This window comes from Podarcis pityusensis, assembly GCF_964106645.2.
Source record: "Podarcis pityusensis genome assembly, chromosome: 5".
Taxonomy (NCBI): domain Eukaryota; kingdom Metazoa; phylum Chordata; class Lepidosauria; order Squamata; family Lacertidae; genus Podarcis; species Podarcis pityusensis.
The window spans coordinates 39622875-39640669 of NC_138032.1; the positions used below are offsets into that span (position 1 = coordinate 39622875).

A 17795-nucleotide genomic window follows, 5' to 3' on the forward strand; every position below is an offset into this window, starting at 1 on the left:
GCCTCAACTTCACGATCTGTCCTTCCAGTGAGCACTCAGGGCTGATTTCCTTAAGAACGGATACGTTTGATCTTCTTGCAGTCCTCTCTGGTTCTATCAAGCCTTTATTTTTACAAGTTATGATAGGTATAGATCATCTAAAATCCTGATCCCAAACAATATCTTAAATGTGTGATCATTAGATGTTTTTATTTTCTTTATTTTTTAAAAAGAACCACAAGGTCCTCACCCCCATCAACACCATGCTGGGTGTGTTGGTAGGGGGTTAACTCTTTCCACCTGTGTTTATCTTTATCAGTGGCTTCCAGCTGATGGAACAGCCTCCCTGGTGGTGGGTGGGTGTGTCTCTCCCTCATTATTAACTTTCAGGAGGGGTTTTAAAGCATTCTTACTCAGCCAGGCATTGGGTGGCTGAAAGACACTATTCTTGGTAACCTTAAAAATTATTAGCTGTCAGATAATGTGGTTGCTTTGCATTTATTTAGGTACTCTTAAATATGTTTAGGTGTTTTAAATGGTTTTCATTTCATTTTTTAAAGTATTATTTTATCACTTTTGTCTTTGCTGCCCTGTGCTCCTTTGAGAGAAGGGGAAGACAGAAATTTAGATAGACAAAAATGACTGTATTTGCCCCAGAAAGGAAGCTCCGCTCTGCTTCTTGAACTGGAGTGTGCTTTGACTACAGTATTTAGGAGGGCTTTTGGCCCCTTTTCTGCCTCCTCCTCCTCCTGTCATTGTATGCCCTCTAGTGGCACAGAAATTTTAAAGAAACTCGCAGGTTGGCATCCCATTCTGGGCACTGACACAAACACACGCACACCGTCCCGTGTTTGGTCGTGTAGTGAAACACGGCGCTGGTGGTGTCCCTGTGACAACAGATCAAAGTGTCTTCTTCGTTGCCCGCCGATGATCCTTCTGGACTGTCAAGAACAAGGCTCGGTTCCTTCCCTCAGAGTCGATTGTGGACGGTCGAGGTTCTTTTAATGAGTGTTTTAGTGACTCTGCGTGAGGGAGCAACTCCTTTTCCGTGTGTGAGGGAAAACACTCAGACGCACAGACACTAGCTATCCCTGTGTAGGTCCCACAGAGTGAGACCACGGGCCCGTTTCTCAGGCGCCTCCGCCGTTCCGAGAAGACCGAGACGAGGGAGCGCGGCTTCCGCTCACGGAGCCGCCGTTGGCGCCCGCGTTCGAGAGCGCGACTTCTCCGGGTTCCTCGGTCCGCGGCTTGCGGGGAAGGAAGGGGGCGGAGTCACGGCAGCGAGGTCACATGACCTTGCGTGGCGGCGCGGCAGCCATCTTGTGTTGTCGGTGCTGAGGATAGGCTTTGGATCCGAGAGGCTCTCCGTCCGCGACCTCAGGTAAACCGACCCCCTGGCCGTCCTGCGCCCTCCCTTTCGGGCGCGACCCCCTCGCTGAGTTCCCGCTTTCCCCTCAGGTCCAAGCGGCTGCCCCTCTGTCGCGGCTCTTCCGCGCGAACACGCCCAGGCCTCTCGCCGAGCACCGGTCTCCCGTATGTCTCGTGTCCGGAGAAGCGCATGGCAGGCGAGGGGAAACGGGCTTGAGCGTGGCGTCGGGGTTCCTTAGCTGTGGCGTGGGCTGCTGGGTGGTTTGCCGTGCCTGGGCGGGTGGGAGGAAGTTCTGAGGGTTTAGGAGCTGCCTTGGCTCAGACCTGACACAAGACAGCTGTGGGCCTTTCCTTCTCCATGCGGCATATTGGCAGGAACTGCTGGGTCCGGGTGGGCGGGTGATACGGACTTACTCCTTGGCTGGCAGCTACAGAGGAACGTGCAGTTATTCCCAGTCCCTGTGTGCTTCCCCCTGCGACCATTTCCTCTTCAACTCGTTCTGTAGAAAGAGACTTTCCTACTCCATGGCCATGACTTGTCAACGCCAAGGGGGAAGGAAGGCTCCAGCAGCTGTTGCCTAATGAGCCGGTTAGTTGAACATTATACCGGCACTCATGACGAGGGCTTTACAAATGGAGGGTTGTGTGTACTTTGGGGGAAAGCTGTGGGGTGATAGTGGTGTTTGAAGTGAAGCTGATAATATCTGGTGACTCCTGAGATTTAAGACAGTGAAGGTATATACTGACCACTAGAAATGACACGTACTTCCACTAAATACAGGGGGGGTGTAGAAGATGCAGAAACTCTGGTTAAACATATATTGGTCATTTCTCAAGTAACAAACTGTTCTGGACAGCATGATAGCAATCTGTTAATTTGAATATTCTCTTACTATTCATTCTCTCTGTGAAGTTGTATTGAGATTTGTGCATAAAAATATGAGCTCTAGTGCTTCAGACTAAAGGCCTGTCTGATTCGTCATTCTTTTCTCACAGTGGCCAACCAGATGCCCACAAGCAACCTGGAAGATAGTTATGAACAAATGATACATAACTTCAATTCATATAATTGCTAGTTTACTTACAGTTGGAAAATAACACATGGTATAGCAGAACAATTTCTTAAATGACCAGAAATATTTTACTACTAGCCCTTAGCAAATGGGTTACTAGGGTAAGTCTTATGTTTGCAACCTTATTTCCAGGGATACTAGTTTGCAAAATTACTTTTTGTTATTGTCACTGAAGTTGGTTTTTTTTAGTGACTCTTAAGAGATCTCCTCAGAAGAGATCCATTTCCACTACACTTCCCATCAGTTTGAATTTTTTAAAAAAACTGGAATCACTGTATCACTGTTAATCTTGGGTTTTTTTTATTTAGCTGATAATATGTTTCAAAGTTGCACAAAAACAGTGCTCTTACAGATTTTCTTACTTCACGTTCAACTGTTGGACATTCAAAGTGATTGCCATTAAAGATGGAGCTGGCCATCTCTGGATATTATAAACCAAGCAAATAATATAAAAGTAGACACAGGCAAGACAGATTTGTTTTCTGAAGCTTATTCAGGATAGTGAGCCACTTTGTGGTTATAACCTGATCTGAAGAAAATACTAGTCTAATAAATGGCCTTTGCATTATTTATAGCAGTATGATTAATATAATTGTGTTTGCTGATGAGCTTACAGGAGCTGTTGCACAGAGACTTTGCAGGAGACTTTGGCTGTAGGGAGAATGGTCAAGAGGCACAATAAAATTAGGACCAAGAACACCAATCAGGTAGACAAACAAGTTTGTGGCCAGATGCAAAGGATGAGCATCAACATGTCTGTATGGGAAGCAGAAGTGAGGCAAGCATGGCGATACAGTTGTACCTTGGTTTTCGAATAGCTTAGTTCTCGAACGTTTTGGCTCCCAAATGCTGCAAACCCGGAAGTGACTGTTCCAGTTTCCAAACTATTTTTGGAGCTTCCTGCAGCCAATCAGAAGCTGTGCTTTAGTTTCCAAAAGTTTTGGAAGTCGAACAGACTTCCAGAACAGATTCTGTTCTACTTCCAAGGTACGACTGTATTATGAGTTACCTGAAGAGATGTGGACCCTGTGGCCCTTCATATGTTTTTGGACTACATTGGCTATCAGCCTCAGCCAGCATAGCCAGTTATCAATGATGATGACAATTCTATTCCATCACCATCTGGAGGACCACAGGTTCCCACCTCTGAGCAAGCAGATTCAAAGACCAGAAGGCTACTCTTACAAGGAGAGCTCTTACTTTTACAAGAAAGAACAATCACATATATAAGAACATACAAAAGGAGAGGTCTGCTAGCAACCTTTTCCTCTGAACCTAAAGCTAGTGAGAACAGGACACAGCAGAAACTACTTGTATCCAAACTATGTACTAAGTAGCAGTAAGGCAGCAAGGAGCAGTTTAGAAGCATTTGGCTTTGTTTTATACTAGATGCAATTTGCCATTCTGTTCAAGTCAGGAGCTATGATTAGTTTTAACCAGTGCTTTTTTTCTGGCAGAACTCAACAGTACACAGTACCGGCACCTCCCCCCCCCCCCCAACCTTGCAGTAAGGTAAATGGAGGGTAGTGAGACCAAGCAAGCAACCATGACTAAAAGGGGGTTGTGAAAAGCAGGAGGCTGAGGTGGTGGCAAGGAAAGGAGGCCCTTGTTTGGGGTTGTATTTTTGCTCTCAGTCAACAGGTTGCACCATTCCCCCTTGCACACTCTCCCCCTAGATGCGGGACAAGCTGTAGGGGTGAGTGTGGATGGTGTGGCTGGTGGCTGGGAGGAGAAGGAGAAATGGGAGGGTGGGTGTGACGAGTGGACTGGGCAAGGTGTGGGGGGGAGGTTGAAGAAGGGTGTGCACAAAGTGAAGCTTTAATTAACTGTGGGGTGACAGGAGAGTGTGTGTGAGAGAGAGAGAGAAAAGGGGGGGGTCATGGTGAGTACCAGCACCCTTTTTTCTAAGAAAAAAAACACTTGTTTAACTGTAGTTTATCTTTAAAAAGCCTAGATCAATAACCACATTTTGAAGTTATCCTTGCCAGAGCAACTGTTACTTGACTGGTTGGCTCGCTGGGCAGTTTGTTTAAATGTCCAGTTCTTCAATGTTTAGGAACTCCATGTGGAAGATTATATTTCATGGATTTTGTCTTGTCAGGTTACTTTGAGATAATATGGACTGAGAATTAACATTTACTTCTTTACTGAATTTCAGGAGTGGCTTGCCCAGCAAGGTGGATCTATAGCAATAGCCTGCAAGGGAGATGGGATGGGATGGTGAGCTTGGGGCTATGTGGGTGCACTGGTGGAACCAATGTGGCATTCCCCACTGTGTGTGCTCATGCAGCCCTGACCACACCAACTCTCCTGGTAAGTGCTATTGACTTCACATCTGGGATGCTGTTGTTGTAGTTTTACTTCACTTCGTGAACTTCTGGGTCATTCCATATCAAGTGAGCCAATTTTTTTACCTCATGTCATCCAATTTTCTTAATATTTTGTACACTTGTTGAACTATCAAAACTAAGAGTGATCAAGCTATCACTCTGCATTGGAACACATTTTTAAAAGAAAAGCCTTACTAGCTTTTCAGATAACTTTTAATTGAATAACTTCCTTTAAAAATGCCCTAAGTAACTGATATTACAGTTTGAAGTCTAGTTTATTCTGTTATATTTTACTCTCAAGAAGACCCATTTATCCTAAATAGAACTGAATAAGGCAGACATGTATGTACAAAATATTTTTTTAGAATATGATCCCATTGAGATTCCAAGATGAAAATTTGCAGGTAGGTCTTAGAAATATTAAATAATAAAAAAAAATTGAATTTTTAATTTTGTAACTTATATTTATAATATAAAGTAAACCCATCATGTGACATATATTAAAGCCCATGATGTTTGAAGAGATTGGTGTTATTAGTTTTGCCATATCTCAATTCTGGGCTGAGCTTTTAAGGTTTTTGTATAGTCTGGCAAGGCCAAAATTGTCAATTTTTTGAAATTTCAAACCCTCATAACTCACAAACAGGATGAGATAAAAAAATGAAAGTTTGAAATTTAAACTTAGTTTTGATCATTCAACAAGTGTACAAAATATTAAGAAAATTGGGTGTCGTGAGGTAAAGAAGTTGGATCACTTGCTAAATTTATTTTCCATTTTTCAGTGATCAGCATAGTGTATAGTGTTAAAAGCATAAAAATTATTTTAAAAAGACCCAACAAATATAACCTACAACAACAATAGTCGTAGTAATAATAATATCCACAGAAAATTTAGCATTGTCATAGATAATTAAGATCAGCAGCAGTTAAACTTCTGCCTCTTAATGTCTGACAAAACATGAGATATTTCTGGAAAAAAGGCATGGATGGGTATTTGTATATACTTTATCCATAGGGAATTCCAGGGCCTTGGGATGAACACAGACAAGCACTTTTCTATTGTGCTGCTAACTTATTTCTTCTTGCAATTATAGGATCCTTTCTGTGAACCCTGGGATATGTGTAAAAAGAGATGTGCTCAAGGTTTATAGACCCATTCTGTATGAGTTTTGCAAGCCAATGACAGCTGCTTAATTGGGTCCAGAAACATGCTGGCAAACTTCAGTTGCTGCAAAACTGGTTCTTTCTCCCCACACCCATCAGGCACTGGGCTGTGGTATTAGTAGCTTCTGAAAAGTTTAAGAGAAGTCCAACCTGGATGACATATTATAGATCACATATTGGCACTACTACAGGTGCCACATAATACCCGTTCCATATTTGTAAGAACTCAATCGTTTAGTGTGGCAGCACCTGCACTTTGGAACTCAGTGCCTATTGAGAACAAGCAGTTGTCTTCACAGTAGTTTTTTCAGCGCCTTCTAAAAGCATTCTTGCTTAGACATGGTATCCAGATGCTTAGAAAGTTGAGGTAATTTTAATTTGGTTTAGTAGGTTTGTATGTTTTGAAGTATGGTTGAGATTTTTTCCTCAGTTTTATTGTTTTAACTTTTTGTAAGCCACTTTGAGGTTTTTAAAAATCAAGCAGAGTATAAATTTTATGAAATAAATAGTAAGATTAGCATTCAAGACTTGGGGCCACAAAAGCATGCTTAACTGCTACCAAAGACTGAATCTTCAGTTCGTATGTAACTAACACTGGGCCTCACTGATCACAGCTGCCATTGTGTTTTTCCAGGAGTTCCTTTTAGACTGTTTATCTGATTGATTGAGACCCCATGTTCCCCGTTGTGAACTTCTCTAAAAGCTCATCATGCTTGCCCACCACTGCTCGATTTAGCTTAATTCTTCTAAATCTCATCTTCTTGATCATGGCATCAAATCATTTAATTGGATAGAGAGATAGGATTCTTAGTTAACACTCTGCTGTATATGTTTCCAGTATAGTGAGGATAGTGCACTCTAAAACTCGCACTAATCTTATTTAGTGATTTTGTATAAGTGTTAAATAACTAAATACTGAACCTTTGTGTAACGCTGCATTCTGGCATCCAGTACACTGAGCAGGCATTGCCTAAGGCTGTTCTGGAACTCCATTTGCCTAAATACAGTGGTACCTCGGGTTACATACGCTTTAGGTTACAGACTCCACTAACCCAGAAATAATACCTCAGGTTAAGAACTTTGCTTCAGGTTGAGAACAGAAATCACGCGGCAGCGGGAGGCCCCATTAGCTAAAGTGCTGCTTCAGGTTAAGAACAGTTTCAGGTTAAGAATGGACCTCCAGAATGAATTAAGTACGTAACCAGAGGTACCACTGTAAGAGCGTAAATATTTGAGATCTTCCCCTTTGATGGCTGAAAGTTATTGCAACTAAGGTGATAAAATGTAGTGGTCTACAATGTAAATGTCTTGGGAGGATTAGCAGGTTGAAATTTCCCCTGTGACCCTCCAAGCAAATAAATTCCACCATGCTTTCACTTTCCCTCAATCTCTCTCCCCCAGCCCCTGCCAATCTGAGTAACATATAGCCTGATGAAGAGTTCTGCAGAATTGAAAGCTTACTCACTATTTTGTGACATTTTGGTTGGTCTTAATAAAGACCAACCCACTAATAAAGACCAACTCCCACTATGGAGTGGGAAGTTTTGTCTAAAGGCAGATGAAAATGGGTTGATAAAGAATGTTTCTCATCCAGGAAACACTGTGGTTGCTATTCTCCCACGTGCTTATGTCATTCTGTTATGTAGTTCTACTTTGTTTGTTTAACATGAAAGCTAGTACAGAAGCTTACTATTGGTTTGGAAACTTTGAGATACTTTCATGCATAAGGACCACTGTTTTGTGTTTGTGTGGATTATTACAATTCTTTGAAGTCACTTAACAGTTATGGGGAGTCTTGACTTGTTCTTCTGTCCGAGCCCAAAATTGTGGTTTGCTTCTCCCTAATGACCCGTGATCTCTAGTGAACATGAAGCCATGGTTTGTTTGTTTTTGCTTGTATCACTCCTTGCCCTAAAGAAATTATTTTTCTTTGGTTAGCACATAATGTTCTAGATAAATTTGTGTATATGTTTTGTGGCTGCTTTTTAGGGGCTTAAAGGCTATTCTTGTGCTTCTCAGAAATATTGTAGTAGTATTAATAATAATAATAATTTATTATTTATACCCTGCCCATCTGACTGGGTTTCCCCAGCCACTCTGGGCAACTCCCAGTTGAATATTAAAAACACAATACAGCATTAAACATTTAAAACTTCCCTAAACAGGGCTGCCTTCTAAAAGTAGGATAGTTGCTTATTACCTTGACATCTGATGGGAGGGCATTCCACAGGGCAGGCGCCACTACCGAGAAGGCCCTCTGCCTGGTTCCCTGTAACCTCACTTCTCGCAGTGAGGGAACCACCAGAAGGCCTTTGGTGCTGGATCTCAGTGTCTGGGCTGAACGATGAGGGTGGAAATATGCAGAATATGATGTAATGTGCTTTTCTGGCTTATTAGTTTAATTTTAGTATTATAAAATCAAGGTGTGTGTCTCCCCTCCACCCCCTGTAACTCTTTAGGACTGGGTATTTAAGAAGGCAAAGAAGATTTGGTCAAATATTGCCAGATAATGTTGTTAAAAATTAAGTTTAGTCATAGATAGCTTACAATAATTGCAAAAACAAATTTGTTAAGTTACCATGGAACAATAAAACATTTACAAAAAAATGGAGTCCAGTGGCTCCCTAGAACCTGTACAGAATGGACAGATCATATGCAGATTGTTCCTGAAGCATGCAAGATAGAGTCCTAGATGATCCAAGGCAGTGGTGACCTTTGCAGCTGCTGTCTGCTTCCTGACCTGATTTTGTTTAAAGGTGCCTATAGTTTTCGCAGGTGACTTGTGAGAGAAACTTTGCTATGTTTCTAGGCAGGAAGTAAGTAACAAACAACACCATAATGAAGTGAAACAAAAAAGTGCTGCTACTTACATGGTGACATTCATGTTTGCAAGGAATTTTGACAGTATTTGTCCAGAATCAAATGGTATATGATCAGTTGACAATATTTGACTGGTCAATTATCATACATACTTTTCATAATTTCAAGGATAATAGTATGTTTGCTATGATCATTCTTATGGGGCAGGTGGGCATAGTTGGGGAGAAATGGCCCAGTGGGCCAAATTAAGATCTATGGTAGGCCTAATTTGGCCCACAGGCTGGAGTTGCCTCATGTCTGTGGTAGGCTATGGGTTTTTTTAGACCACGGTTTACTGTTATGTGCAAACAGAAGCAGCATGACAAAAAGATGCAAAGCTTGGTTTTAAGAACGAAGAAATTTTGTAAATAATACCCTATTTAGTTGTAAATGTACATGTTTTAGTTATCATGTTTATACCAATGTTTAGGCAATATATGAAGAAATGTTGATGGGAAATGTAATTTAAATTGGCCTTTAAAAATCATGATTTAAATCGCTGTGTTTCAATTAATCCTTCTTGATACAGAAGTCATTTTAGTTGCTTGGTGTGAATGTTTATGTGCAACAGAAACTTAGATTGTTTCGGTCAAAAACAACAACAAAAAAGCCCTTGGCCAAAGCTTTTTTGGCCAAATGCGTTGGGCACAGTGTATAAATGAGGAACCAATTCCTTTTTTCTTTTTCTTTTTGCTTCTGTAAGTTTGGTTTCTCTTTAAACACACTCCTTGGATGCTTCCTGTTTTTGATATATTTTTCTTCTTAGTGTGAATGTTTGCAAAGCCAGTATTATACAGCAGCCTCTTGCCTCTTTTTCTGTTCCATGGTGCATTTTTAATTTTGATTTGATTTGAATATATTTTTTCTATAGCAGTGGTTCCTAGTGGAGTTATCCCAGAGGGTCTGCGAACTGGCCCTGCACAAGATGAGGAGGAACTGGTGAAGGCTTCAGCAGTGGCACATCCTCTGCCGCAAAATGAGCCTGACCAAGCACAAGTCAGCACTGTGCTTTGCCTGCCTGCCTGGTTGAGACACCCCCAGGGTGAGATCAGGCTAGGGCCTGGGCTACTACTGTAATAGAGCCTTTCTTGCTTGATCCTGCAGTACTTTCTCACTGCCTGGATATTTCTCCTGAAAAAGAGGGATCGAAGTAGCAACTGACTCCCAATGGTAGGGGGGATGAACAGGCTGCAGCTGCTGCATTCCCCACTGTGATAGATCCAGCCTTGTTTGAGTCTTTGCTTTCCAGCTCACCTTCCTGCCTCCTTCTCTGCACCTCTTGAGATCCAGGAGGCGTCCTGTGGTGGCATCTGCCTCACCAGCCATGGTGCTAAGCTATGGTGCCCTGCCTTCTTACTGAGCTAGCAGCCTTCAGGTAGCTTTTGGCTTTGGTCTATGCAGCAACCAGCCACTGATTTCTCAGTCTGATGATCACGGTCTTACTTACCACAGAAGGGTAAAAGGCACTTCCAACACTTTTGGTGAGATTTGGCTTCTTTTCTTTTCCATTATGAGATGGAAGATGCTCTTCCACCCTTAGCACAAGAATCTCTGTGGAGAGGCTCCTTGAATTGATAATACATAAATAAACCTATTGCTTGTGAATGGTTGTGGCCTTTTGTGTTTGGTGGAAGAGTAGCTTCCATTTCTGAGCAAACATATTCTCTACTCAGGTAGGTAGCCGTGTTGGTCTGATGCAGTCGAAATATATATATAAATTTAAAAATTGTCCAGTAGCACCTTAGAGACCAACTAAGTTGGTTCTTGGTATAAGCTTTCGTGTGCGTGCACACTTCTTCAGATACACCTTATATAGGGTCTGGTGACTTCTGTTTCAGTGTATCTGAAGAAGTGTGCATGCACACGAAAGCTTATACCAAGAACAAACTTAGTTGGTCTCTAGGGTGCTACTGGACAATTTTTTTATATTTTTATATATTCTCTACTGCTCTTTAACTTCCCTTGTTTTTTCTTCTTTTGAATATTGCATGTTTTGTCTGAAGTGGAACATCTTTCTATATTGTAAATGTGTTGCAGGGTATAAAACTCCTGATAGTCATTGATTCGAGAAGATAATGAGATCATAAAATATTCATGGATGTTGCCACTTCTACTCGGGGAATACAGTGGAACCTCTGGTTATGTACCGTCCTCCTTACGAACACTTCGGGTAACGATCTCCGCTAACCCAGAAGTAGTTGCTCCTGGTAGCGAACTTTGCCCCGGGATGCGAGAGGAAGTTGCGTGGCAGCAGGAGGCCCATTAGCGAAAGTGCGCCTCAAGTTAAGAACGGTTTCAGGTTAAGAACGGACCTTCGGAACCACCAGAGGTACCACTATAAAGCTGTCAGTGATAGAATGTTTGCAGTCAAGCTTCTGTGAAAGAGTTTTCCATTTGGCTTTGATTAAAGCCTCACACAAGCCTGAATGGCAAAAAGAATTATAAGACAGGCCCAGGTGAAGTTGGATGAAAAGAGATCCTAGGAGATCAAGCTTATGGTCTCTTAAGTTTTTGCAAGGTAGAGTGTCTAAAGAATGAGTAGAGTGGCTGAGAAATGGGAACATTAGGGAAGGACAGGTAGAAGAGACAGACTTGAGGAAAAGAGGAGAGAGTAAACAGGATGTTTTAGGAAAGGTCTAATAATAGGGCAACAACTCTGGGAAAAGCTGACACCAAGCCTAAGGACAAATAGGCTGCATGCTCTTCCCAGAAAAGTGGCTGTGATAGGATTATTGGGCAGGCAGGGTACTGCCCAAGAGTTAGGGTTGTTAAAGAAACTAGGACAGAATGGTTAGTTGCCTGAAAAGCAGGGAGTAAAAGAAACAGGTGGAGGCATGAATTGAAAAGGATGCGGGCAAAGAAAAATGACTGGGGAAGGGAAGGGAAAAGTATGAGATATCAAGTGATTTGTAGTGACTATTTTCATATGTGTAAGTACAGTAATCGTTTGAAGTTGCCATGATTGGGTGGACATGCTGTGTGAGGAAAAGATTTACTGTTCGGAGAGTCACTAGCAGAAATAAAAACATACCTCTGCCCCCACATTTCTTCTGATTTCCCCCTCCCGCTGCAGCCCCTATGTCACATTTCATGCCTTCCAGAACATCTCTCAACCACTGGAAGCAATTCCTCAAGAGATTCAAGAGGCTGCTATAGGAGAGGATAGCTGGGAATGCCCCACTGCATCAGCAGACTTCCAGTCACACTCCTCTGGACCCTACTCCAATATGTGTTTCTTCACATTGGGCAAGCTTTAAGTCATTGCATTGCAGGGGGTTGGACTAGATGACCCTCGGGATCCCTTCCAGCTTTACAATTCTATGATTCTATAATTAAAGTTCAAAATGTGGAAACATTCTAAAAAATATATATTTTATTTTATACCAATTAACTACAATTGTCTTTAGTTTACAATGATACACTAGTTAAAACTATAAAATCAAACTTCAGTTTAAATGCCTGCTGGAATAAAATAGCCTTCAATAGGCACTGGAGGTTCAGAAGGAAGCAGGTCTGTCTGACCTCAGCTGGAAAGGAGATCCATAAAATTTGGTGCACAACACTATATGCACAACTGTAGCTGGTAAAAGGCACTCCTAGCCACCCAGGCTACCTGAGCTTCCAGTGGCAAACATGGATCTAGTGGCACACTCCCAAACTCCGAGCCTCTTCTTTCAGAGGAACGCAACCCCATCCAGAACAGGCACCTGGCCAGTCTCAGTCATGGAGCTAGCAACCCAAAGTGCCTTTGTCTTCCCATGGTTCAAATTCAGATTATTGGCCCTCATCCAGTCCATCACTGCACCCAGACAATGCTCCAGATCACGTGCAGCCTTCTCTGACACATACATTATGGAGAAATAGAGGTTTTTACTAGGCAGGATGTGCAGGGGTCAGGAGAGCAAAACAGATTAATAATCTTTGTACTTAAAACAGGAAAGTGGACTGTATACTGTGTAATAAATTGTAGCGTTTAATAGAGAATTGTTGCTTCCTACGAAAACCAAAGCTCTCTGAAGATGCTTAGTTGCTTGTTTTACAACATAGCTTTTATCTTTAAGCAAAAATAATCACACTGATTCTGTCTATCTTGTAAGTTACTGGCCACCCACTTATTCTTATGTTAGTCATTTGTAGTATGTAAATGGCTTGAAGGAAATAAGAACTCTATTTCAGTCTCATAGCTTTCGCTTTATGGTTCCCTGGAGGTATTTCTTGTTGCGAGCAACCTCATGAGTGGCTTTTTGTTAGCCATGTATAATGTCTAAATATAATTATTTAGGAATATTATTTGTAATATTGAAGCCTCCACAAATCCATTTCCCAAGGCCAAGGGCCCTTCTTCAATATAATAACATCATTCATTCCGCCTTCCATCTTCTGAATCATGGGAAGATTTTCTTATGTCATGCTGCTGAGCTTTGAAACAAGAAGAAATATGATGAGAGACTTGCTGCTTCTGCCTTCTCCAGAGCCCAGCATGATATGTGACGCTCCCCTCCTCCAAGTACTCTGGCACACACGGGAGTGGGTGCATAGGTGGTGAACACAAATTATATCTGACTTGTAAGGCAAGCCAACATTTGTGGACCCCTGGTAATAATAAAGGATTTTACAGAAGTTGTTAAGAGTTATTTTGAAATAACAATTTTAATTGCTTATTAGAAGTTGAAAGATTGGCCTTTGGCCAGTGAGAGGTGTTCTGTGTATGAAAAGTGGTTTCTGTACGTGGATTACTCAAGCTGTGTTTCAGGAACTTGCTGTGGATATAGGGCTATTGGGAGAATCTAGCAACTCTGCTGCCCTATAAGTGGAGGAGGATTTCTCATATCTGAGTAGATCAGACTCCCTTGGAAGGTGGTGGACTGTCCTCCTTTGAAGGTTTTTAAGCAGAGGTTGGATGGCCTTTTGTCATAGATGCTTTTGCTGAGGTTGCTGCATTGCAGGGGGTTGGACTAGATGACCCTTGGTATCACTTCCAACACTGATTCTATGAGGGCACAGCCCCTCTTTCCCCTCTGAATGGGGAGAAACAACTCCAGGCACCCCCTGCTCCCTATCCCACCTGATCAGCAGGGAAAATATCATCTCTAAATGTTGATGCAGTTGGGAACGTCTGGACTGGAACAACTAAGTTTAGCTTATCATATGTTGATATAAGATTACTGATTCATGTTCTTGCATTTCTTTTTCAGGTTAAAACTTTTTTTAAAAAATGGCAGCAGAAACCCAGACGCTTAACTTTGGGCCTGAGTGGTGAGTTACCTATAATACTTGTGTGAACTTTTCACTAATGAGTTTGACAAAAGTTGGCTTGTAGATGCATTGCTTCAAATGGTGAATGAGAAAGCATATTTGAGTTGTTGAACTAGCTTTTTTTAATTACAGCTGGTTAATTATATGCCTGGCTTAAATTAAGAAGCAGGAGCCTGTTGTCACAATGTTGAAGAAATCCCCTTTTGTGAGGACATTTCAGTTAGAATAAATCAGAATGATACTAAGGGAGAGAAATATTTAAAAGGAGCACTGAGGGCTATAGATGTTAGTTACTTACTTTCCCACCAGGAGATACCACGGACAGAAAATACTTATAATATTTTTGCTGCTTATTGTCACTCTTCCTTGCAACCATATACAGTTTCGGGGTCACAGTGATATGCAGGGTATATGCGTTATTGGAGTGAGCTTCCCACTGTGTTGTACATTCTGTGTTGAAAGTGTGGCTAAACATGTCCTTACTCAAGTAAGACGTTGTTACAAAGAAATTGCCCATGGCTTTGACTGCACAGTGGTTACTTAGCATCTTCAGACTTGTTCTCATCATCCAGTATGGATGTTCAGGAAAGAATGGATAAGGATCACCTTTGCTTATTCAAGTAAAGTTTGCCATTCCTTACAGTAAAAATACTGTTGGTATTAAAATTACCTGTGGATAAAATACCTTCATGCAGGAAAAGTGTACATAGTTAATATGCTATATTTTTAATGGCATTTTTTGTGCAAACGTGCATACTTAACAGTACATTATTCAAAAGATTAATACTTCACAGCTCAACAGGATATTTTCATTCGTTCTCATCCTTCTGCTACTAATAAGCATATTAGCCTGGTGCAGACATCATGCCTGCTTCTTGAAAACCATGATTTGAAAAGCAGGAAGTAATCTTGGGAATGCACGTTCCTTGCTCCCTCCTCTGAAACAATTTCCAACCTCCTTTCCTAGTCTTAAATGTTTTTCAATGAAAATCAGATGAGGGCAGCATAGGGGGCTGCAGAGAGAAGCGGCTATTGGCAGAAATCACCTGTTTCCCCTCCCACCAGTGGGAGAGTCTGCTGAGCAGAAGTTTTTGTCAGAAAGAAGGTACAAAGCAAAAACTGCTGCTGTGAATTCGCCATTATAACACTACTCTTGCTTTTACTTGGAAGTAAGAAAGTCACCAAGTGCTTGGAGGCCTCTATGCATTTTATGCCTTTCTATTTTTATTTAGAACAGCTGAGAAGGTAGCAATGTGAAGTGGAAGACTAATGAGGGGGTTTCTTAACCATTTTGCTTTGTTTCATTTTCTACTTTGGAAAAAAAACTTCTTACACCCTCGTAAAAGTAATCTAAGGGACAATTATTGGTGGGAAAATGGAACAAGTAGAAAGAGTTAAAAGTCTCTTGTTCCATTTCCCCTCTGCTTCAGACTGCAACCTCAGTTGGTTTTATTTTATAAGCAACAGGCCCTAGAAGAACTACGTGTAATGTGTAGTTTCGGCATTAGATTCCCATAAATGCATTCCAGTTATGAAGCAAATCAATATAAAACAATATATAAGCTTTTAATGGGCATATATCAAATGCACGGCATTGTTCAATAAATTATATTATGAAAATCCTCTTCTTTTTTCCTATCTGTCTAATAGATAATTTTTAATGTGTGTTCTTGTTTTTAACCGCGCATTAGAAACCATTTGGTAGCAAAATGGAGAATAGCAATTACCAGTAGTTTAATTAAAAATCTTTAGTAACTTTTTGGCACATTAATTTTGAGCAGGATTGGGGTCTACCTGAGGGCCACATTACTTTGTGGGCAGCTTTCAGCTAGAAACTATAAAGATGAGTCTGGCCTTTGTCCGGTAGGCTACATTCCAGCCACACAAAAACCAGAGGTTCCTACATGCACATCTCCCCATCCTCCATTTAGGTAAGCAAGAAGAGTCATCACAGTTTAAGGCAGTTGAGAGTGTGGAGCAGGACAAGTAAAGGGTGAAGGCGTTTGTGTCGTGGGAAGACATGGTGGCCTGGAGGGCTATAGCTGGCTCCTGGACCTGAGGTTCCTTACCTCTGCTTTAGAGTTTCAGAAAGTATTGTTTTGATACCTTTCATATCCATTATATAGTACTTATTTTTTCAGATTCTTGGTTCATATAAAAGTGGAAGGTTATTCACAAGTGATGTTTATTTAAATGTCATGAAAAGTGCTACCACATGGTGGCAGCAAACCAATGAGAGTTAATCCCAAATTGCTAGTTGGAGTGCCTTGAATCCTCCTAAATTATAAATAGCAGCAGCGATCTGAAAAGTTGTATGAGATAAGCTTTGATTTTAACATTATATAGTTTTTGTAATATTTCAGAGTAACTTTTTGATTGCTGGCTCTCCACTAGTTAGCAGTAGCTTTTATTGAATACTTGTAAAGAGATTCAGATCTGTGCAGATGTTGGACTTCAGTTTAGCTGCCTTTTAATTCAACAGTATTATTTAAGATAGGTTTACATTTACCTACAATTTACACTTTATACAACATACACAGAAACAAATCACAATCCTTAGTCACTGGTTACTGTTACAGACAGCAGCTATGATGCCATTGGTCTGAAAACCTCTGTCCTTGGAGATCTCTGACACATAATTCTGGAGTTGTCAAAATATAAAGCACATAATGTAAATAAAGCTGCATTTATGCTTGCTTCCATTTTTTTGCATAAAAATGGCTCATTTGTCATCTTGTCTGATGAAACTGCAGTTATCTTAACAGTTTCTTTAAAATAGACCAACGTCTAACCATTGGTTATGAATCCACCTTGTTTAAATAAGCCATAGTTAACATTAATCACAGTTTAGGATTCAAAATGCAAAGCAATTTGGCTTCAAAACCAAACTCTTCCTCCTGCCAAAGGCCAGTTCACATCACACTTCACGGGTTTAGCATAACATCAAAATGTGGCTGTTGTGTTGTGTTGTGTGCTGATAATAGTTGCCCAATTGAGACATTATGGGAAACTGGTTAGAGCAGCTGTAAAATGCTGGTGGGAATCCATTCACGAGGAGGGAGTGTAAAAACCTGTGACCCATTCCTAGTTCTGGGGGGTTGTCTGAATAAGGTATTAGTTTTATTTGTGTTTGATTAAACTGTGGTAACTAAAATAGAGTTCAGACCTTAGAAAATGCATGTTGTGACTCAGAATCAAACTGAACCTGAAGTGAAAACCACACTGAAACTTTAAAAAAAGAAAAGATGGAACTGTTATTTGAAAGCCTGCTGTGGATCCAGAACAGATCACTTTCCTGCATCCCCAATAATTCTGGTTTCCAATTCAGAATAAGTTTGATGGCACATGTGCAGAATCAGAATAAGGGATACATGATACATGGAATGATTTTTATACACGTTGGGTTTGTTCAGGCTTCTATACCCTGCCTTCTTCAAGAGCTAAGAAGCAGCAGGCAGGATGGAGGCCTGCTGCTTTAATGCTGCAATCCACTGTAGAGCAGGCTGTGAGGGTAAACAGCCTGGTAAAGGAAGGGAAGAGGATAGCATTTCTATGCACTGTGGAATGCTTCCTGCATGGTCAGCTAGTATCTGTAACTTTTACAAGATGTTGTTGAAAGCTTTTCACACTAACCTTTCACCCTAAGGGTCAGTATACATAGTTCTTTATTAAACAGTGAGTTCTCTGACAGGCTCATATGTGGTAGATAGGCCTTCAGGGTCCCATCTAGTTCAGAGTACAGTAGCCTCCCTGAGTGTAGGGCAGG

At 41.2% G+C, this 17795-nt stretch overlaps 1 protein-coding gene across 3 annotated transcripts in view; it reads left to right on the top strand.

Moving 5' to 3' along the window:
* The first annotated feature begins 1244 nt into the window (after positions 1 to 1244).
* The window catches only part of GIGYF2 (GRB10 interacting GYF protein 2), a 72919-nt gene continuing 56368 nt past the window's right edge, over positions 1245 to 17795 (top strand). For 2 of the 3 annotated variants that reach the window (XM_081005828.1, XM_081005829.1), the window contains exons 1-2: positions 1246 to 1360; positions 13969 to 14029. In XM_081005828.1, coding sequence (XP_080861954.1) covers positions 13989 to 14029 — 41 coding nt within the window. In that variant the 5' untranslated portion in view covers positions 1246 to 1360; positions 13969 to 13988. Of the gene's footprint in view, positions 1361 to 13968; positions 14030 to 17795 lie in introns of all 3 variants that reach the window. The other variant, XM_081005827.1, reaches the window with a different exon arrangement.